The sequence below is a fragment of the Trichomycterus rosablanca genome, chromosome 10 (genome assembly GCF_030014385.1).
Source record: "Trichomycterus rosablanca isolate fTriRos1 chromosome 10, fTriRos1.hap1, whole genome shotgun sequence".
Classification (NCBI taxonomy): domain Eukaryota; kingdom Metazoa; phylum Chordata; class Actinopteri; order Siluriformes; family Trichomycteridae; genus Trichomycterus; species Trichomycterus rosablanca.
In genome coordinates, this window is record NC_085997.1 from 27,593,707 (window position 1) to 27,616,868 (window position 23,162).

Genomic DNA, 23,162 nt, shown 5'->3' on the forward strand with positions numbered 1-23,162 from the left:
TCTGCTGGCTGGTTGATGGGGTCTGCACAGAGTCAAGGAATAATGTGATCAGAGTGTGGCTCTCTGTACACAAAGCTGATTCGCATATGAACTCGGCTAGTGCAGGTGAAAAAATGCAGTCGGCTACTGCACACATATCGGAGGGGACGTGTGTCAGTTTGCTGTCCTCAATCAGGGGCGGGGTTCAGCAGTAGAGAGGAAGCATAACGCAGTTGGGTAAAAATTGGAAAGGGAGAAAATGCATTTAAAAAACACATCAGATTCATCAAAATACAAAGCAAAATATACTTAATTAATAAAAATGGTGGCAATCTGGTCCCACTGTGGTTTACAATGTTTAATGTAAAGCCTCCACAAGGGAGCATTCAAGTACAAGTTTTTTTCTTTTTTATGTGCTTGTTAAAATTTGTTTACTTAATTATTATTATCTTTGTCTGAGACCCATTCTTCTGGCCTGCGACCCGACCAATGGATAATAACCTGCTGTTCCAACTGAGTGCCACTTGCCTACTTGTCATTTCCATAATTATTTAAATTAGTGACTAGCTACACAATAAATTACAGCCACAGTCGTCAATGATTATTTTTATTGTATTTATTTATGCTTGTGTGTGTGTTTAAAATGTTATTTAAAACCAACACAAATTGAAATCAAAACAAATTGACACTATGGTTAGCTTAGCATTAGCTTTAGCCACATTAAGCAAGCGTAAGTAAGGACAGCACTCTATTTTCCTCACAAACATTATTTCCTCACTAAATGCACTGCTCATCATTGCCCCCCTATAAGAGCACTTTAAATCTCTCTCAAGGCCAATCCAAGAGGCACATATTGATGAACCTAATGCTGGCACAGCTCAAAAATCACTGTTTACTTCAAAACTCCAATTATCTGATAAGTGGTTGTGCCTGCACAGCAGTCTTTTTATGGGGTTTGAATTTTGTGGTTTGTCGTGTGAGCTGGTATTAAACCCATCCATAAATCATTTTTCATTTTATGACCCAGGCTTAGGCAAAAAAAAAAAAAGTTTAACCAAAGTTCTTATAATGAAGTAGGTTCACTCAGAGGCTTTGTAATACCCTCAGGCAACTATTTTCCATCGTACAAGATCAGATTTCTGTGTAGAAAAGGTGGATTGACCTATAAAGCAAAAATGATAAGCTTGTGGCTCTTTCAATAGCTTAAGGACAATTTAGAGTAGCCAGTCTACCTTCTGGGAGGAAGAACATTTTTAGAGTACCTGAGGAACCCACGGAGACACTCAAAATATTAAAACGTTTTACAATGACATTTCTCAGGTTTTTGTCAGGCTGTTGTGTGTGATGTCGTGTGTGATGTCATAATAATGAGGTCTAAACTCAAAGTTGCACCAAGTAATGCCTCTAAATAACACAGCTGATCTGAGTAGATTTTTACTCAACTTCCAATTTTGCTAGTAACTGAGACCTGAGATCAAAAGAATCCTGACTTTGATCCAGGTGGGTGGTAATTATTATGGACGTCAGAGCTTTGGAAGCCTGTCTGGTTGAGACAAAACCAGAGTTTGAGCTAGATAGACAAGAGAATGAAAGGTCTGCTGATACTATTGGTATGTAGTTGAGTGGCATATTGTGTATTGTACAAAAAACATGTCAACATTGGAATTGTTCAATAAAAAAAGTAAATTATCTTTAAATGTGGTAGCTTAGTGGGTAGAGCTTTGGGCTATTAATTGGAAGATTGTTGGTTCAAATCCAGGCTCTGCTATGCAGCCACTGTTGGACCATTGTTGACCAAGACCCTAAACCCTGTCTGCTCCAGGGGCACTGTACATGGCTCATGGAAAAAGAATGTGTATATTTATATATGACAAATAAAAGACATTGTATTCACAATGCAAAATATGCACAATATAAACTGTATAATATTATGAAGGTATTTTCACTCAAAATATTAAAGCGTTTTACAGATCTGGGGTTCTCAGTACATCCCAGACCACCATACTGCCTTTTTTAAATAACGTTTTTAAAAATTTGTTAAGATTGAGATCCGAATTGAAGTGATTAGCTGTTTTTATTGTAGGTATGGAACTATGGGTGCGTTTGAAAACCTAGTGAGCTCTCTTCATAGACAGCATTTTACGTCATCCTACACGCGCTCCTGAGAAGGAGGCTGTTCGAATTCTTAGATGCCTTAAAATGCTGCCTACTAAGTCATCTTAAATCTGAACAGTATTTTGACAGAATAACGAGGGAGCATCCGATGCTGCCTTAGTGGTGAAGGCAATCCCAGCATTCAGTGCGGCACAACTTTTCTCACAGAAAAATAGAAATATGGTAGACGGTGCAGGGCAAGTTATTTTTAAACGTAAATAATTAAACCGTTTTCGGTACACGGTGGGAGACGTTAGTTGACATCTTAGCGCGTTGTGCCACCTCATCCCATTGGTTTGAATGGCATGAGGCTAACTGTGTTAGCTTAATAAGTGAAAACTGATGGAATCGCTGTCTAAGTAGCGCCTTCGAAAAACCTGACTTTTAAGTCAATAACTTATTAGAATCCTCTCTACTTAGGCAGCTGCCCATGTAGGCAGTAAGACAGCAAGGCAGCTCACTAGGTTTCCCAACAGATCGTATGTGTAGTACAACAACCACGTTGACCAGCATTCAATCTGTAATTTCCACGTGTGGCTGGCATGATGCTGTCGCATCACAGCAAGAAAACCCTGGGTCCAATTCCCAGATGGAGTGGTCAGGGTCCTTTCTATGTGGAGCTTGCATGTTCTTTCGGGAGCTCCGGTTTCCACCCAGGTTTTGTGGTTAGAATGGCATTTTTACTTGTATGTTAATAGTTATTATGTGTTGATGTGTTTAATGGTGTGTTTTGTGTGCATTTTTAAGGATATACTGAGTTTGATGTGGTGAACCCGTTCTGTGCTAGATGGATGTAGCAGGAGTGCTCTGTGAATTCGGATCTAGCCTTTACTTTGTGCTCTGTACTTATTCAGAAGCGACTGAACACAGAGTGCTGCCTCCTGCAGTTTGAAAAGGGCAGAAATGTCTCGTTCTTCCTCGCCATTGACACAATATATTTATTTTTTATATTATGTACACCCACTTATTTAGATTCAGATCTGCAGCCTAATAAAGCTTCCTCAGAAGGAGATGAAAACATAGTGCATGATCAGGGAGCAAGCAGATCAGAAGCAGGAGACTGCCTCTGGGGGCCTGTCAGTCTGATGGGTGAAGGACAAGGCTGACTGTCACTGTGTGACAGATGTTTGTGTCTACAGCTATTCTTTGCTGTCAGTGTAGCCGAGGCCTCACAGTCCACTGTCCTGATGGCAAGAAGCACACTTACTTTTAAGCACCTGCCCCCTTACAAGGCTCTATTTGTATCCGACAGTGGACGCAGGGCTGTGTGTGACAGAGTCAGGGAAAGGTGCTTGAGTACTGTGATTGTGGCTGTGATAACTTTACGTGAGTTTAATACGTGGCTAGAATGTAAAATGGATGGGTCAGTAATGGATAGGTATGTTTAATAGTTAATAGGATTTCACCCTGATCGCACGACTTGAGCTTTGAATCTGGGGGGGGCGGGGCACTGACACATGAAGTTGGCCACTGCTTCTCTTTAAACGACAGCACATGCAGTGTCACTGGACAAAATACTATTTATTCTAGTCAGGGTCGTGGTGGGTACGATTCACTGGAAAGAGTAATGCCTTAATTTTTCATATTCCCCGACTAGGCATAACATTATGACAGTGGCTGATACTGACCACTGAGTATCTCTTCATCACGGCACATGTTAGTGGGTGGGATAAATTAGGCAGCAAGTTAACATTTTATCCTCAAAGTCGATGTGTTAGAAGCAGGAAAAATGGGCAAGCGTAAGGATGTGAGCGAGTTTGACAAGGGCCAAATTGTGATGGCTAGACGACTGGGTCAGAGCATCTCCAAAACTGCAGCTCTTGTGGGGTGTTCCCGGTCTGCGGTGGTCAGTATCTATCAAAAGTGGTCCAAAGAAGGAACCGTGGTAAACCGGCGACAGGGTCATGACAGGGTGGTGAGTGAAGGCTGGCCCGTGTGGTCCGATCCAACAGACGAGCTACTGTAGCTCAAATTGCTGAAGAAGATAATGCTGGTTCTGATAGAAAGGTGTCAGAATACACAGTGCATCCAGTTGCAGGGCTGTTTTGGCAGCAAAAGGGGGACCAACACATTATTAGGAAGGTGGTCATAATGTTATGCCTGATCGGTGTATATATCTATACAAATGTATAGTACAATGATTTTTTCCCCAACATATCCCAGCTTGTTGGAAGCTGGGGTCAGAGCACAAGGTCAGCCATTGTACACTGCCCATGGAGAAACAGTGGCTGCATAGCAGAGCCTGGATTTGAACCAACGATCTTCAGATTGATAGTCCATAGCTCCCCCCACTAGGCTACCACTGTCCACTAAAAATGTAGGAAAAATGTCACTAGGCAAAATGTAGGAAACACGTTGGACAGATCACCAGTCCAACACACAATTTTGGTATCTCCAGTTAACCTGGCTGCATGTCTTTGAACTGTGGAAGGAAACCGGAGCCCCCGGAGGAAAGCCGCACAGATTTGGAAAGAACATGCTATGTAGAAAGGACCCAGATGCTGCTCAGGTGGCCAGCGGTAAAACACGCTAGCGCACCAGAGCTGGGATTTCGAATACATTGTATCGAATCTAAGCTCTACCATCCGGCTGGGCTGGGCGGCCACATGAACAACAATTGTCTGTTGTTCACAGGGTTGGTAAGCCGGACCAGGGTTCCTCATAACTGGTGCAATTACGACCTCTGCCGACTGATTGATGGCGCCTGCACAGAGTTGGGGATTAATGCTGATCAGGGTGAGGCTTTCTGTGCACAAGGCTGATCAGCATATGAACTCGCAACGTGCAGGTGAAAAGATGCTGTCGGTACTGATCACGTGTCGCTCCTCAGTCAGCAGTGGAGGGTTGTATCGGTAGAGGTGAAGCATAACGCAATCAGGGTAATTAAATACGACAAGATTAGGGTAGAAAATCAGGGGACAAATTTGGAAAAAAAGAAAAGAAAGGACCCAGATGGCTCCACCTAGGAATTGAACCCAGGGCCTTCTTTCGACCCATCGAGCCACTGTATTGGATAATCCCTAAAAGATAAATAATTGAGGCAGCCCTGTGCTATCAGGTGGCACACACTAGGTGCCAAACCGGACATACTTTTTAACACACTCCTACTTAATAAGAGGAGAAGAGGCTCTGCTTTGTGACACTTGCCAAGTACCTGTCTCCATCAGGCATATTCTAATTGACTGTCCCAAGTATCTACAAGAGAGGCAAAGACTTGATTTTCCTTAAACCTTTTCTAAATGGTGGCAATATATGAAGACAGACAAAACAGAAACTGAACAAATAAGACTCTAATCTGATCCTTTATTAAAAAAAAATTGAAGAAAAAAATACTGAATGATCCTGCCAGGAGTTTATTTATGATATTCCTAAATTAACTGTAATCTACAGTACACTAACATACACTGATCAGCCATAACATTAAAACCACCTCCTTGTTTCTACACTCACTGTCCATTTTATCAGCTCCACTTACCATATAGGAGCACTTTGTACAGGGGTTGGACAAAATAACTGAAACACCTGGTTTTAGACCACAATAATTTATTAGTATGGTGTAGGGCCTCCTTTTGCGGCCAATACAGCGTCAATTCGTCTTGGAAATGACATATACAAGTCCTGCACAGTGGTCAGAGGGATTTTAAGCCATTCTTCTTGCAGGATAGTGGCCAGGTCACTACGTGATGCTGGTGGAGGAAAACGTTTCCTGACTCGCTTCTCCAAAACACCCCAAAGTGGCTCAATAATATTTAGATCTGGTGACTGTGCAGGCCATGGGAGATGTTCAACTTCACTTTCATGTTCATCAAACCAATCTTTCACCAGTCTTGCTGTGTGTATTGGTGCATTGTCATCCTGATACACGGCACCGCCATTGGATGCACATGGTCCTCCAGAATGGTTCGGTAGTCCTTGGCAGTGACGCGCCCATCTAGCACAAGTATTGGGCCAAGGGAATGCCATGATATGACAGCCCAAACCATCACTGATCCACCCCCATGCTTCACTCTGGGCATGCAATAGTCTGGGTGGTACGCTTCTTTGGGGCTTCTCCACACCGTAACTCTCCCGGATGTGGGGAAAACAGTAAAGGTGGACTCATCAGAGAACAATACATGTTTCACATTGTCCACAGCCCAAGATTTGCACTCCTTGCACCATTGAAACAGACGTTTGGCATTGGCACGAGTGACCAAAGGTTTGGCTATAGCAGCCCGGCCGTGTATATTGACCCTGTGGAGCTCCCGACGGACAGTTCTGGTGGAAACAGGAGAGTCGAGGTGCACATTTAATTCTGCCGTGATTTGGGCAGCCGTGGTTTTATGTTTTTTGGATACAATCCGGGTTAGCACCCGAACATCCCTTTCAGACAGCTTCCTCTTGCGTCCACAGTTAATCCTGTTGGATGTGGTTTGTCCTTCTTGGTGGTATGCTGACATTACCCTGGATACCGTGGCTCTTGATACATCACAAAGACTTGCTGTCTTGGTCACAGATGCGCCAACAAGACGTGCACCAACAATTTGTCCTCTTTTGAACTCTGGTATGTCACCCATAATGTTGTGTGCATTGCAATATTTTGAGCAAAACTGTGCTCTTACCCTGCTAATTGAACCTTCACACTCTGCTCTTACTGGTGCAATGTGCAATTAATGAAGATTGGCCACCAGACTGATCCAATTTAGCCATGAAACCTCCCACACTAAAATGACAGGTGTTTCAGTTATTTTGTCCAACCCCTGTAGTTCTACAATTACTGACTGTAGTCCATCTGTTTCTCTACATACTTTTTTAGCCTGCTTTCACTCTGTTCTTCAATGGTCAGGACCCCACAGGACCACTACAGAGCAGGTATTATTTAGGTGGTGGATCATTCTCAGCACTGCAGTGACACTGACATGGTGGTGGTGTGTTAGTGTGTGTTGTGCTGGTATGAGTGGATCAGACACAGCAGCGCTGCTGGAGTTATTAAATACCGTGTCCACTCACTGTCCACTCTATTAGACACTACTACCTAGTTGGTTCACCTTGTAGATGTAAAGTCAGAGTCGATCGCTCATCTGTTGCTGCTGTTTGAGTTGGTCATCTTCTAGACTTTCATCAGTGGTCACAGGACGCTGCCCATGGAGCGCTGTTGGCTGGGTATTTTTGGTTGGTGGACTTTTCTCAATTCAGCTGTGACAGTGAGGTGTTTAGAAACTCCAGCAGCACTCCACTGCTGTGTCTGATCCACTGTGTCAGTGTCACTGCAGTGCTGAGAATGATCCACCACCTAAATAATACCTGCTCTGTAGGTCCTGGGAGAGTTCTGACCATTGAAGAACAGCATGAAAGGGGGCTAACAAAGCATGCAGAGAAACAGATGGACTACAGTCAGTAATTGTAGAACTACAAAGTGCTTCTATATGGTAAGTGAAGCCGATAAAATGGACAACGTGTGTAGAAACAAGGAGGTGGTTTTAATGTTATGGCTGTTATGGAAATACTGAATGATCCTGCAATGAATGTAACCAATGTGTTGGCATGGCTTGTTGTATTAGAGGAGCTTATTTATGATAATCCTATGTTAACTTTAGTCTACAGTACACTAACACATTATTCTTTGTTACCACATGACATTTTTACTTCAAAGTTCACAATAATATGTTACTTTTTCTATGCTGTTGTTTTTTGTGACACTGTCATTTTCATCAGTCTTGTAAACCTCCTAAATGCCAACCTGAACCCCCAGGGCTAAACCCTGCTCTGACAGCCCTGGTATCCACTTATCAGAGCCAGTGAGCTACAGGTTTTACCAAGCAAACATTACAGGATGCCTTATAACATTTTTTTTTTTTTTTTTTTTTTTTTTTACTTCCACTCTGACATCCACACCAGCCCTTTGTGGATTACATCTGCTGCCAGGGCTGTAAGATTTTCTCATTACAAAATAGGACCCATCAGGCAAACTTGGCATGGCTTTGTCAAAACTTTTCAGGTGATTGTTTTTGACCATGAAGCCAATCCTCAAACTGTTCAGTATTTTACAGAGGAGACAGTAGGAGGGCTATGAGGAATAGTGCATGATGGGTAAAGCCAGTTTTCACAGCAGTCTCTGGCATTCTCTTTTTATGTGTGCAGCGTTTGATGTGCTCGGCTGTAAACAGTGCGAGAGGAACTCTCCCCAGAAATCATCCACAGCCTGAGCACACTAATGAGCGCTGTGATTACAGGGAGGGCATTCTGAAAAATGTTACAAATGTTAATGCACATCCCTGTCCCTGCGGTGATCGAGTGTCTGTGTGTGAATTTGTGCAAAGGGGTGTGTGATGCACGCTGTTGTGATACATTGTCATTTTTAAAATATTTTACTTATGCATTTTCTCCCTTATCTTTCCAATTAAGCATAGCCAGTTAGTCTTCCGCTGCAGGGGACATTGATCGCGTACGGGGAGGGTGTATTTGCCTGACACACGCTCCCTCTGATGCATGCCCAGTCCACCGACCCCTTTTATATTTGCCCATAGAGGCAAGTTTCTCACACTGATCTCCGCGTTCCTCCACTTTCTTTACATGCGCCTCGGACTACTAACCAGGGTCCTTACACAGGATCAAAGACCTCACCCTCTTTTTTAGTCCGGTCTTTTCCTACCCTGCAGACTATTTTGTCTGCTGCAAGCACTGCTAATTGTGCCTGCTAGGGGATGCCCAGCCAACCTGTAGCAGAGCTGAGATTCGAACTTGGGGAGTTAGTAATCCCAGCACTGGTGTGCCACCTGGGCACCCATCATTTTATTTTAATTTTAATTATATGTATTTCTTCTACAAAGACTTTCTAGAAACACTCACTCACTTTCTTAACTGTTTATCCAATTAGGGTCGCGGGGGGGTTGCTGGAGCCTATCCCAGCTTTTCAATAGGCGCAAGACACACAGTAAAACCCTGGACGGGGCGCCAGTCTATCGCAGAGCAGACACACATGCACACACACACACATACACCCATTCACCTATAGGGCAATTCAGTGTCTCCAATTAACCTGACTGCATGTTTTTGGACTGTGGGAGGAAACCGGAGCTCCCTGAGGAAACCCACGCAGACACAGGGAGAACATACAAACTCCACACAGAAAGGACCGGGACCGCCCCGCCTGGGGATCGAACCCAGGACCTTCTTGCTGTGAGGCGACAGTGATACTCACCGTGCCACCCTTTCTGCAACAAAATGCATAAATTAGGAAAACCTCTCAAACCTGCAGAATGTATTCCAATCTGGTGGACATCCACACGTACTGGGAATAACATGCCAAACTCCCTAGAATGAAGGCAAGCTGTTCAAACCCCGCCCCCCCTTCCCCCCAAACTACCTGCTGTGCAATTGTGCCAATTAATGATTTGTAAAAGGATATATTATTTTTCTTTCCATTGAGTTATTGAAGCCAGAATAATAAAATGTAATGCATTACTATCAGAATCGAAAACCAAATAATGAGCTGACATTAATGCCAGCTTATGTATCCAGTCAGTATAAAAAAATACAAATGACTTTACTTAATCTGTGAGCAATTAGTGTCTTGGTGGTCTTCAGTGCTTGGTCAAGGGCAACTGGTCTTCTTTTAGGTTCTTGAAGATGTTACACCTCGTCCAGTTGCCTTCGACTTAAGCATTCAAGACTTCTTACTTTCCACTTTTCACATGAATACAACACAAATCCACCTTTCTACAAGTGGTTTGCAGCATATAAGACTAAAATATTTTCTATTAAACTTGACTCTTTATGTACACAAACTCTAGCTACAATCAAACCACAACATCACTATCCATCCCATTTAAAGTATTATTTCGTATTTAAATAAAAAATATATATATTTATTACACAAAATAAACCTTTATGATTAGCACAAAGCACTTTTACTAAATGTAGTACTTTTACTGCCTTGGCACTGAACGCACACACACACACACACACACAAACACACACACACACACACACACACACACACACGAAAGAAACTCGAAAGGTTAAGTGACATTAGCGGTCCACAGAGTGTTCAGGTCTCATTTTAGATTCCATCCTCTAGTGGCCAGACATGTGAACATGAAGCTGAACAGACCCAACAATTACTGCAGCTTTTATCCTAACAGTATAACAGATTAATAATAATCTAACAATGTTGTTAGCAATTCAATACTACAGCATAATATAATAATATAATATATACAATTGAGGCATAAGTGATGAAGTGAGTGCTGAACAGCAGCATGGAACCTGGGGACCTAGGTTGATCCCTGCCTGCAGTTACTATCTGTAATGGGTTTGGCATTTTCTGGCTGTGTCCAATTTGGTTTCCTCTGGATGCTCCATTTTCTTTCCATTTTTCAATATAAAGGTGGTGAAATTACTTCTCTAAATAGACCCTAGATGTGAGGTAGTCTGGGCTGTGTTTCAGGGTGACACTGACACCTCAAGTCTGACTAAGATAAACAGGCTAGAAAAAAAATAATAAAAAATAAAGAGTTAAAGTCAAAAGAATATGTGTGTTTTGTCTGTAATGTGTTTTCATTATTTTTCCACTGCATTTTTTTTACTAAATGATTAAAACATATATTTATCTCTCTAATTAAGTTCTTTCATAAGAAAGTCTATCTACACCGATCAGCCATAACATTTAAACCACCTCCTTGTTTCTACACTCACTGTCCATTTTATCAGCTCCACTTACCATATAGAAGCACTTTGTAGTTCTACAATTACTGACTGTAGTCCATCTGTTTTTCTGCATGCTTTGTTAGCCCTCTTTCATGCTGTTCTTCAATGTTCACGCCCCCCACATGACTACTACAGAGTAGGTATTATTTGGGTGGTGGGTCATTCTCAGCACTGCAGTGACACTGACATGGTGGTGGTGTGTTAGTGTGTTGTGCTGGTATGATTGGATAAGACACAGCAGCACTAATAAAGTTTCTAAACACCTCACTGTCACTGCTGGACTGAGAATAGTCCACCGACCAAAAATATTCAGCTCAACTCAAACAGCAGCAATAGATAAGCGAAAGTGGTTTTAATGTTATGGCTGATCAGTGTACAAGCCGCAACTTGCTGATTAATGTGGTTCTATAATGTATTGCAGCATTTTCATGTCAGTAATTCTGAACTACAGCTAGTGACTTCTTAAAGTTTGACGACACCCAACAAAAAAAAATACATGGAACTGTGGTCTCCTGACAGTTTCAGAAAGGAAAGATAAATTGTCACCCTATCTAAGTGAAAATTTGACAGTCGAACCCATCTAAAACAAGTCTGCCATGAAATAGAAGTTGCTGGAACATGGGTGTTAGTGACTACATTAAAGGAAGCTTTACATTACAATGGGATTAAAGGCTGCTGTGGTAAAAAGACGTTCTGGCTTCAAAATCAACACTTTAACATCTTAAAATTTATTTCTTAGCATGTTTATTTTGTCATTACAAAAGTCAGCCAACCTTACCTGAGCTACATCTCTATTTTTACACACATTCACACTTGGACACACGTTAACCAACCAGTATGTTATCACAAGGTTTGTAAAATAACGACTTGTGTTTGTAATAGTGTTTATTAGGGGAACTGAATGGCACACATTGCTTTTTGGTTTATACAGCTTACAATCATTTAAGGACCAGCTACAGGAATATTTTGATCAGTGTGTGGAAACTGAGCAATTATCCCATCAGCACTTGTGCAATGACTGAAGGTTACTAAGGATTTTTTTAACAAATCATGAGCAACATTAATGAAAGGTCATAACATCACACAGAGGGGAGGCAGGATGAGTTATTATTACCTGGGCAGCAACTAGATGTCTATTTTAAAATAATTTGTCAGTAGAATGGCAAAGTATGTAACATACTAAAGGTACAGTGCTTTAAATGGTGACTAATAACACACAAGGATAAACTGTTATTAAAGATACTCTGATCAGCCATAACATTAAAACCACCTCCTTGTTTCTACACTCACTGTCCATTTTATCAGCCCACTTACCATATAGAAGCACTTTGTAGTTCTACAATTACTGACTGTAGTCCATCTGTTTATCTACATACCTTTTTAGCCTGCTTTCACCCTGTTCTTCAATGGTCAGGACCCCCACAGAGAAGGTATTATTTAGGTGGTGGATCATTCTCAGCACTGCAGTGACAATGACATGGTGGTGGTGTGTTAGTGTGTGTTGTGCTGGTATGAGTGGATCAGACACAGCAGTGCTGCTGGAGTTTTTAAGTACCATGTCCACTCATTGTCCACTCCAGTAGACACTCCTACCTAGTTGGTCCACCTTGTAGATGTAAAGTCAAAGATGATCGCTCATCTATTGCTGCTGTTTGAGTTGGTCATCTTGTAGACCTTCATCAGAGGACATAGGATGCTGCCTATGGGGCGCTGTTGGCTGGATATTTTTGGTTGGTGGTCTACTCTCAGTCCAGCAGTGACAGTGAGGTGTTTAAAAACTCCATCAACATTGCTGTGTCTTATCCACTCATATCAGCACAACACACACTAACACACCACCACCATGTCATTGTCACTGCAGTGCTGAGAATGATCCACCACCTAAATAATGCTGTTCTGTGGTGGTCCTGTGGGGGTCCTGACAGCAGAAGAACAGCATGAAAGGGGGCTAACAAAGCATGCAGAGAAACAGAAGGACTACAGTCAGTAATTGTAGAACTACAAAGTGTTTCTATATGGGAAGTGGAGCTGATAAAATGGACAATGTGTGTAGAAACAAGGAGGTGGTTTTAATGTTATGGCTGAATTTTTTTATTTCTAATTAGGGTAGGAGTTGAGCCAGAGAATGTAATAAAAAGGCATTAAGCTAAGTTGGCATGATGACAGTCAATCACAGAGCATCTCGTTGTTATTGAAGATAAATAATTATATAATGTAGTTATTTTTATTTCTAATTAGGGCAGGAGTTGAGCCAGAGAATGTAACAGAAAGACTTTGAGCAATGCTGGCATGATGCCAGTCAAGTACAGAACATCACACATTCAATCACATATTCGCTCACACCTCTTAAAAAGTTAAATACCCAAAATCACCATAAATAAAATCATAGATTGTTACTAATTGCTACATTTGTTCAGTGCTTGACGTATGGATTTTGCGAGTTTAAAGGGCTTAGTAACCCAGAGGACATAAAAATGATCGAGACTACCATGTGCCACAAGCAGACAGTCTGTAGGCATGTGATTTATGTGAAAGCAATAAAATATATACAGTTTCACAGCAAACTCAATAGCTTTGACAGGTGGGAACTGTTTGAGTATAGGTCATAGTTTTTTTTTGCTAGGTGAAAATCAATTGAGAAAAGATAAAAAAAATAATCGTATTACTGCTCAGACATATAAAATTGCTAGCGGGTCCTGAGAATCCCTGAGATCTGACTGCAGTGTTTATTAATTTGATAAACACCTCCTCTAGTCCCTGGAGCGCAATTATTGATGGAATTATTATTGATGGTTCATAATTTTCATTTGGTGCTCGTGATGTTTATTACATGTTTCTACACACTCAGCCTGCAGATGGCCCTTTTTTTATGAGCATCTTAATTAAAGCTGTAGTGGTAAAACATCCGGCCTCTAAGTGGCCCGGGGTTAGACAGAAATCTCTGATCAATGAAAAAACTGATTGTTGATCAACTGACTTGTCAGATGTAGTTTGAAATCGCACTAAGAATAAAAATTACTATAGTAATTTACAAGAGTTCAATTTTCTGTTTTTATTTTGTATTTTTTTAACAAAACATCTGCAGTAGTGTTTTGATCACTCCTAGATGATTAATGTAATGCCATAACACCCAGAGGTTACAATGAGCTAGATGACAAGATACAAACCTACCCAACTGTGCCACTACTGTGGTAATGCCAAAGTTGATTTATGTACACAGAGCTGTTGTTGTTGCCTGCTCATCATTACTGCTCATAATTTATAAAATGTTTTAGAGGACCGTGGTGTTAGTGGTTAGTAGACAGGACAATCATTTGAGCCTCAGCTTTTATTCAACCTCTACCTAGGGTAGGGTCATGATTGACACATACAGTGTATCACAAAAGTGAGTACACCCCTCACATTTCTGCAGATATTTAAGTTTATCTTTTCATGGGACAACACTGACAGAATGACACTTTGACACAATGAAAAGTAGTCTGTGTGCAGCTTATATAACAGTGTAAATTTATTCTTCCCTCAAAATAACTCAATATACAGCCATTAATGTCTAAACCACCGGCAACAAAAGTGAGTACACCCCTTAGTGAAAGTTCCTGAAGCGTCAATATTTTGTGTGGCCACCATTATTTCCCAGAACTGCCTTAACTCTCCTGGGCATGGAGTTTACCAGAGCTTCACAGGTTGCCACTGGAATGCTTTTCCACTCCTCCATGACGACATCACGGAGCTGGCGGATATTCGAGACTTTGCGCTCCTCCACCTTCCGCTTGAGGATGCCCCAAAGATGTTCTATTGGGTTTAGGTCTGGAGACATGCTTGGCCAGTCCATCACCTTTACCCTCAGCCTCTTCAATAAAGCAGTGGTCGTCTTAGAGGTGTGTTTGGGGTCATTATCATGCTGGAACACTGCCCTGCGACCCAGTTTCCGGAGGGAGGGGATCATGCTCTGCTTCAGTATTTCACAGTACATATTGCAGTTCATGTGTCCCTCAATGAAATGTAACTCCCCAACACCTGCTGCACTCATGCAGCCCCAGACCATGGCATTCCCACCACCATGCTTGACTGTAGGCATGACACACTTATCTTTGTACTCCTCACCTGATTGCCGCCACACATGCTTGAGACCATCTGAACCAAACAAATTAATCTTGGTCTTATCAGACCATAGGACATGGTTCCAGTAATCCATGTCCTTTGTTGACATGTCTTCAGCAAACTGTTTGCGGGCTTTCTTGTGTAGAGACTTCAGAAGAGGCTTCCTTCTGGGGTGACAGCCATGCAGACCAATTTGATGTAGTGTGCGGCGTATGGTCTGAGCACTGACAGGCTGACCCCCCACCTTTTCAATCTCTGCAGCAATGCTGACAGCACTCCTGCGCCTATCTTTCAAAGACAGCAGTTGGATGTGACGCTGAGCACGTGCACTCAGCTTCTTTGGACGACCAACGCGAGGTCTGTTCTGAGTGGACCCTGCTCTTTTAAAACGCTGGATGATCTTGGCCACTGTGCTGCAGCTCAGTTTCAGGGTGTTGGCAATCTTCTTGTAGCCTTGGCCATCTTCATGTAGCGCAACAATTCGTCTTTAAAGATCCTCAGAGAGTTCTTTGCCATGAGGTGCCATGTTGGAACTTTCAGTGACCAGTATGAGAGAGTGTGAGAGCTGTACTACTAAATTGAACACACCTGCTCCCTATGCACACCTGAGACCTAGTAACACTAACGAGTCACATGACATTTTGGAGGGAAAATGACAAGCAGTGCTCAATTTGGACATTTAGGGGTGTAGTCTCTTAGGGGTGTACTCACTTTTGTTGCCGGTGGTTTAGACATTAATGGCTGTATATTGAGTTATTTTGAGGGAAGAATAAATTTACACTGTTATATAAGCTGCACACAGACTACTTTTCATTGTGTCAAAGTGTCATTTTGTCAGTGTTGTCCCATGAAAAGATATACTTAAATATCTGCAGAAATGTGAGGGGTGTACTCACTTTTGTGATACACTGTATAAATGACTCTTTGATACTAAAGTAGAATCAAGCTTACTTCAGGAACACTGCCTTCTGGAATACAATATGATTCTTTATTATTGTGTAGTGGTCCTTCAGCCCATGGTGATGTAAAGCTTGCTTTACTGTGGACAGTATCGTGCATGGTTTAGCAACTTGTAACGTTTTTAATATTTGCAGGTGCAGGGATACACCTGGCTGGTTCCTCTCAAAGTTTCTTTCTGTATTTTTAAGGACGTTTTTCCTTGCCACTGTCACCACTGCTCAACAGTGGTTTTTGGTCTGTTGGTCCTGGAGTCTGTAAAGTTGCTTTGAGACAATGTATATTGTAAAAAGCGCTATACAAATAAATTGACTTGACTTGACCTGTCTACACCTGGCACCTCAGTGGTGAGGTGCAACCCTCTTTATTACAGAAGGAGCAAGCCAGTACGTGAAACATGCATAGCTCAATCAAGAGGGTCTGCTCACCTCTATCTGGCGTGGGTTTATCCCATATGAGCATCTCTCTTTTTCTTGTTTGCCTGCATATCCCCACAGCCTGCGGCAAACAGGTCCCGCCATTCAGCTTCTAAAGAATTATCCACTGAATTCCTTCAGTGAATTAGAAATTTTGGGAGCCACTCCTTCAGGATTGGGTTCTGTATTTCGGCCAATTTGCCATGGAGATCGGCCAGAGCTTGGTTATAGAATCATGCCCTTCTGCCTTGCCAATTATAGACTGCAAAGGGTACAAGGAGGTGGAGAGGATTCATCTGTCAGTTCCTCTTAACTCATTGATTTGCTCCAGATGGTAGTGTTTTTATTTATTACGGTTTCTTTCTTACAAAGTTGCCGGCTCCTTTGTTGGCAATCTGCTTTCTTTTGGAACTGTGATGCCGAGCTTGATCTGCTGGCATTTTTCCCTTGGAACTCAGCCGGTGTTGCAAGACTTTTCAGCAATCACGACTGAACCATCCTAGATGAGCAAGCTACCCCAGAGGCAGTGTGGTGGCCCTTTGCGGAGTGGGCAAGAAAACTTGGTTCTTGCAGGTGGCTGGAGATTTAAGTAGCATTCGCTGTTAGTGGTGGACGGTGTTATCACATTAATCTCTATCTCACACTGATGTCACATTAAGATCTGTTAACTAAAAATACAACGGTATATGATTTGTATTATTTTTGAAACTGTTCAGTGACTTGCTATAGACAGTGAATAGAGGTGTTGCCACCCGGGAAGAGATCACTCACATCAGGATTGGATGAATGATTAAAATTTCGATAATCTGTTTGAATAACACAGAAAAAAACAGCATTTTACTTTCTTTTGTCACCTGTACGTATACTTAATAATACAATAATAAAATTATAAAAAATAAAATTTAGAATAAATTAACAATAACAAAAACACAGGACACTCATTAAAACTAAATTACAAATTTTTTTTGTTATTATTATTATTATTTAAATGTTATTATTATTATTTTTTAAATGTATTATTATTATCATTATTTTTATTATTATGTACATTTTATTATTAAAATTATCTTATTATTATGCAAAACAATAAACATCGCTGTGTCAAGACGATATCAACCTTCTGACTTTCTACATTTACATTTACGGCATTTAGCAGATGCTTTTATCCAAAGCGACTTACATTACTGTGTTAGTAATTTGTCTAAGCAATTAAGGGTTAAGGGCCTTGCTCAAGGGCCCAACAGCAGCAACCTGGCAGTGATGGGGCTTGAACCAGTGACCTTTTGATTACTAGTCCAGTACCTTAACCACTAGGCTACAACTGCCTAGCTATCTAATTGCCCAAAACTCAGTCATCATGCTCTTGCTTATAATTATGATTATTCATGCTTTACATTTTAATAATCACCAGCAGATGTCTGGGATTATTATGCTGTAGATAAACTACACGTGCATGTTCATGATAAATGGTACATGTCTTTTCGACTGGTGTGTGCATCTGCAAAGCCGTGCAGACATGATCAGACATTGCTTTGGGGAAATAAGACTGGGTTGCCATGCTAGAGTAAGTCAAGCACAGCCGGATCAATGCATTGAGCCATGGCTTTATCAGAGGAAAAACACTGAAGTTGTTTGTGTCTGTGCTACCTATTCGACATGCACAATAGCCTTGTCTAGATGACTCACTGCTGTTATTAGCGCACAGAAAAAGAGACATAATAACCATTTCAAGCAATTTTGCTGAGTGCTCCACATTGATTCACTGTGATTGAAGCCAGTGGAATTGAGTTTTGCCTACCATGTTTTTCACTGATTAAATGATAATTAGGTAGCCAATATATCGTGTCTTCAATGTGGTGATGCTGTACACTACTTAAATTCTGTCAGTTAGTGAATGCACGTTTTTAACTGTCCACAGATAGTTGTTTCTTATTAAATGTTCTCCCTCTGGTGTATTGTCTGGCAGTAATGGAAGACGTGATGTGAAAGTCACCGTAATTTAAAATGTAATATAGCTGGATTTGCTGTAATTACTTAGATATAAGAATACCTTTCTGTTTAACCTATCACACAAACATTGTACACATTTGTACCTTTTAACTCTTGTAAAAACTTTAATAATATAAAGTCCAAACTAAAAAGGTGACCTACTTAATTACTAATGTCACTAAGCCAAGTAGAGTGTATCGTTACATCCCTACTTGTAACTCAACGTCCCCTAAACTCAAAATCTTTGAAACTCAACACCCTTTGTTAAGAAATTTGTACCTCAAACTCAACGTTTCCCTTACACTCAATGTGTGTGCGACATCTGATTTGCTCAGCGCTCAGCTTGAGTGGTGCGGTAAAACGAAATTGGTTGTGTGGCAGTTCTTCTATTGGTCGCCATTGTATAGACAATTTTTTTTAGACTCAGAATCTTTATTATTCGCCAAGTACCAGATTTCTCTTGGTGCAGGTTCAATATATACGTCAAATTAAATAATAGAAAAAGGAACACTATATATAAACATAGAATAAACAATACAGCAGCAACATAAACAGTACAGCATAATACACACTGTGCTATGAAGATTTACAGTACAGTACACTGACAGACTTAAAGTATGTGCAATAGAGATTATTTACAGTTAAATAAGGTGCATATGTACATTGACTGCATGGCGGGGAAATGTGTGAGGCATGTGTGATGTGCAGCATGTATGATAAAATCCATGTGCATTCTGTTAAAGTGGAGGGATGTGGTAATAGTCCTTGTTAAGTATGCTGATGGCCTGGGGAAAGAAGCGTGTGGAGGTGGTGGTTGGTCCGAGTCTTTAAGGCTCTCACTCTCGGTCTCTGCTGAGATGAATTTATTTATTTACAATTCTTCTTATTATTATTATAATTATTATTATTATTATTATTATTATTATTGGTGACAGTGGAAACCCAGTGGATAGAGCTTTGGACTATCAATCAGGAGATTTTGGGTTCAAATCCCAGCTCTGCCATGTATGCTCCAAGGGTGCCGTACAATAGCTGACCCTGCGCTCTGACCCCAGCTTCCAAACAAGCTGGGATATGTGAAAAAAGAATTTCATTGTACTGTACATGTGTATATGTATATATGACAAATGAAGGCCTTCTTTCTTCTTATTTCTATTGTTGAAAAAGACTTCATAAATGTAAATTTTTTTCTTCTAAGTTTCTTTGAGGTTAAAACATGGTTTCCATAAACAGCAAGAAAAAAGACGTAGAGCTGCACCTCATGACAGATGTCATATGTTTTTATGAGTGATCATATTAGGTATTATAACAGTGCTATGTAACTGTTATCTGTAATTTCCGTAACAGCTTTCATAAAAGTGTATGTGTTATATAATAAAACCTGTCATGACTATTACATGTCTTGGTAACATATCATTGGTAAAATACCTGACATCAACAGTTACATGTTATATGGTGTACGACAGCATATGACATTTAGCATGATGGGATTATGACATTCATATGTTAGTTATGACAGAGGGTTCAGTTGAAATGTGTTACCTATTACGACTACAGTACAATCTGAGTGATTTATACATAGTGCAAAAATGCAGACGGTGAAAGAATTTCCACTTGTAAATCAACCACAGTGTAACTTTATTTGTAAAGTGCCTGCCTGCTGTACCCATACTGACCAGCAGTTGTTTTGTTTTTAGACTTCTTTGTTAGTCCTGGTTTATATTCCTGGCTGAAGGTCAGATGTCATGATCTGCCTGATGTTGCTGGCAGTATTTTATTCCGGTTTCCTGGGAGGCTCAGCCAGTAACTGTGAGGTTGTTCCTGTGTGTATCTGTCTCAGGTGTCCAATCTGGTCTCGTGTTTTGGTCCATGTGTGATGGCGAGGTGGCGGTGTTCTAGTGTTTATTGCTGGGTTCCTTTAGTGTGCATTTGGGTTGCAGCTTGGTAATGGATCGAGAAGCTGCAATGGGTTGCGTACAAATTTTTGTTTGTTTCTACTTGAGTCTGTGACTTTGTTTTCTGTGTTTTCTGGTTATTGCGTGGCGTGCAGTGCAGTGCATCTGCTCTGAATGAGAATGTCTGTCTTTTCTATTCTCGGGTCCCAGCTTCGGGCTGCAGCTTATGCTTTGTTTTTATTTTGTGTATTTCTTGAATATAACATTTTGTTCGTTCTTTTACTTATTTTTTAAAAGACTTCTGTAACTGTTGCAGAATTTATCTTATTCTGAAAGTTTTTGTCTGAAATTGTCTGATGTAGAAGTATCCACATTTGTACTGATTTGTTTTTTTTCTGTTTTACATGTAGTTGCAACTCCAACCGTCCCCTCTGAGATCTTCAAGCGTTGCCAGGATAGCCAAGAGCTGGCCTTCTGTCTGAACGAAGGAGAGTGCTTCATTATCGAGACTGTGGCAGGGGTGCACAGACACTGCAGGTAAGACTCACACTTTTTTTCTCGTTTCTCTCCTGGTGAGTTGGTTTTGATTTTATTATGTCATAGTCATGAGAAAAACAGAAGCCCTGTCTGGTGGCTGGACCTAATAGCATGCAGGGTGGGCCTTTATCTGAGGCTTTGGTGTGGTTTGCTTGCACTCTGGATGAGGTTTTGCTTAAAAAAATGCAAATTCTGCTTACAAATAATTACTTCAAGTGTTTCCATACAATATGGTGCCCGTTCTTTCATTCTGTTATCTTATACTTTGAATAAACAAAACAGACAGTTAAAGCAATTGTCTTTGTTTACTTTAAATATTGTTCATTGAATATAATAACAGCCACAATTACCATATTCTTTTATTTCCACCCACCCACCCAGTCATCCATCCGGTCATCCATCCAAAGCTAACCACCGACCCACCCATCCATCCACCCATCCATCCAAACCCATCCTTTCATCCTACCACCAACCGACCCATCCATCCAAACCCATCCTTCCATCTTACCATCCACCGACCCATCCATCCATTCATCCATCTACCCAAATCCATCCATTCAAATCCATCCACATCCATCCATCCAAACCCATCCATTCATACCCATCCATCCATCCATCCCCACCCATCCACCCATCTATCTAAATCCACCCATTTAACCATCTATTCATCCAAACATACACCCACCTACCCATCCAGAGACACCCATCTATCCATCCATCCAGAGACACCCATCCATTCATCCATCCATTCATCCAGAGACACCCACCCATCCATCTATCCACCCACCCATTCATCCATTCTATCCACCCACCCATCCATATTTCCAAATACATCCATCCATTCAAACCCACCCACTGACCCATCCATCCGTTCATCCACTTATTAATCCAAACCCAACCATCCATCCATACATTCATCCAAAGCCCCCACCCATCCATCTATCTGTCCATCCATTCATCCAAACCCACCCACTGACCCATCCATCCATCCCCATCCATCCATTTATCCATCCATCCCCACCCATCTATCCAAATGCTTCCATTCAACCATCTATTCATCCAAACCCAATCCATCCATTCATCTACCATTTAATAATAACTGTCACCACTATCTAACTATCTATTGCTATTAACCATCCTTTTTTACACTTGTGTTCCCACAGCGAGCATAACTTAAGTAAGTTAGCGCTAAAAATCCCACCCATTTAGAAGGAAGATGTGCTATAAATTTTTATGTGAAATTTTTCTTTCATATCAAAAGCTATTGCCAAGTTTGCTGAGAATGTATAGCTGGACCAACGTTGTTTTTACAGAGAGACAGTAAAGGGGTTTCATTAATCTAACCCATCACATTCCAGCACAAATTGAATAGACAAGTATGAGGGATTTATTTGCTTCTATTTCTATTCATTACTTGTTAAATTATGAGTACAAGAAAATTAGAATTTATTCCTTATTATATCATTATATATATTGTATTATTTTTAGAATATCGTTAGTGTACTGACAGTTCCCCTTCAGCTTGATATTAGAATTAAGAGGTATGAAACAGATGAAGAGAGATAGCTGAGAATGCATGAGGAGGGTTTTAAGGTTTTTCAGTAACATTAGAAGAAGTGACATAAGATTGCTACCAAAAAAGAGTCAGCCATAGACTGAATTGTAACCTGCTCCATGATTGATGTTTTTCTGTGATAGTTATTTTTAAAGCCAGGAATTTTGCTCATGTGCTGTGCTGGAGTTTGTAATTATGGAGCAGATCTACAAAAAAAGAGGGACTGCAAGAAATAACCCCAGATCCTTTAGAATGTTTTCACTGTTCTGAAATGTTCTTGTGTCACTCCCTGGAGTCAAAGATGGATAAGACAGCTGAGGTATATCCATACAGATGCTCATTAGAGGCAGGAAAAGCCAACACTAGGAGCCATGTTTTTTTTCCACATGAAGCTTCATTTAGCACTCACAGAGCTACACCAATCAGCAATAACATTAAAACCACTTCATTGTTTCTACACTCACTGTCCATTTTATCAGCTCCACTTACCATATAGAAGCACTTTGTAGTTCTACAATTACTAATTGTCCATCTAGTCCATCTGTTTCTCTGCATGCTTTGTTAGCCCCCTTTCATACTGTTCTTTAATGGTCAGGACCACTACAGAGCAGGTATTATTTGTGTGGTGGATCATTCTCAGCACTGCAGTGACACTGACATTATCGTGGTGGTGTGTTAGTGTGTGTTGTGCTGGTATGAGTGGATCAGACACAGCGGCGCTGATGGAGTTTTTAAATACCTCACTGTCACTGCTGGACAGAGAATAGTCCACCAACCAAAAATATCCAGCCAACAGTGTCCTGTGGGCAGCGTCCTGTGGCCACTGATGAGGGGCTAGAATATGACCAACTCAAACAGCAGCAATAGATGAGCGATGGTGTCTGACTTTAC

At 41.0% G+C, this 23,162-nt stretch overlaps 1 protein-coding gene across 1 annotated transcript in view; it reads left to right on the forward strand.

Moving 5' to 3' along the window:
- The window catches only part of nrg3b (neuregulin 3b), a 362,708-nt gene that overhangs the window by 190,920 nt on the left and 148,626 nt on the right, over positions 1–23,162 (forward strand). Inside the window, exon 2 of the mRNA XM_063003063.1 lies at positions 20,590–20,716. Within this exon, the coding sequence (XP_062859133.1) occupies positions 20,590–20,716 (127 nt within the window). The remainder of the gene's footprint in view (positions 1–20,589; positions 20,717–23,162) is intronic.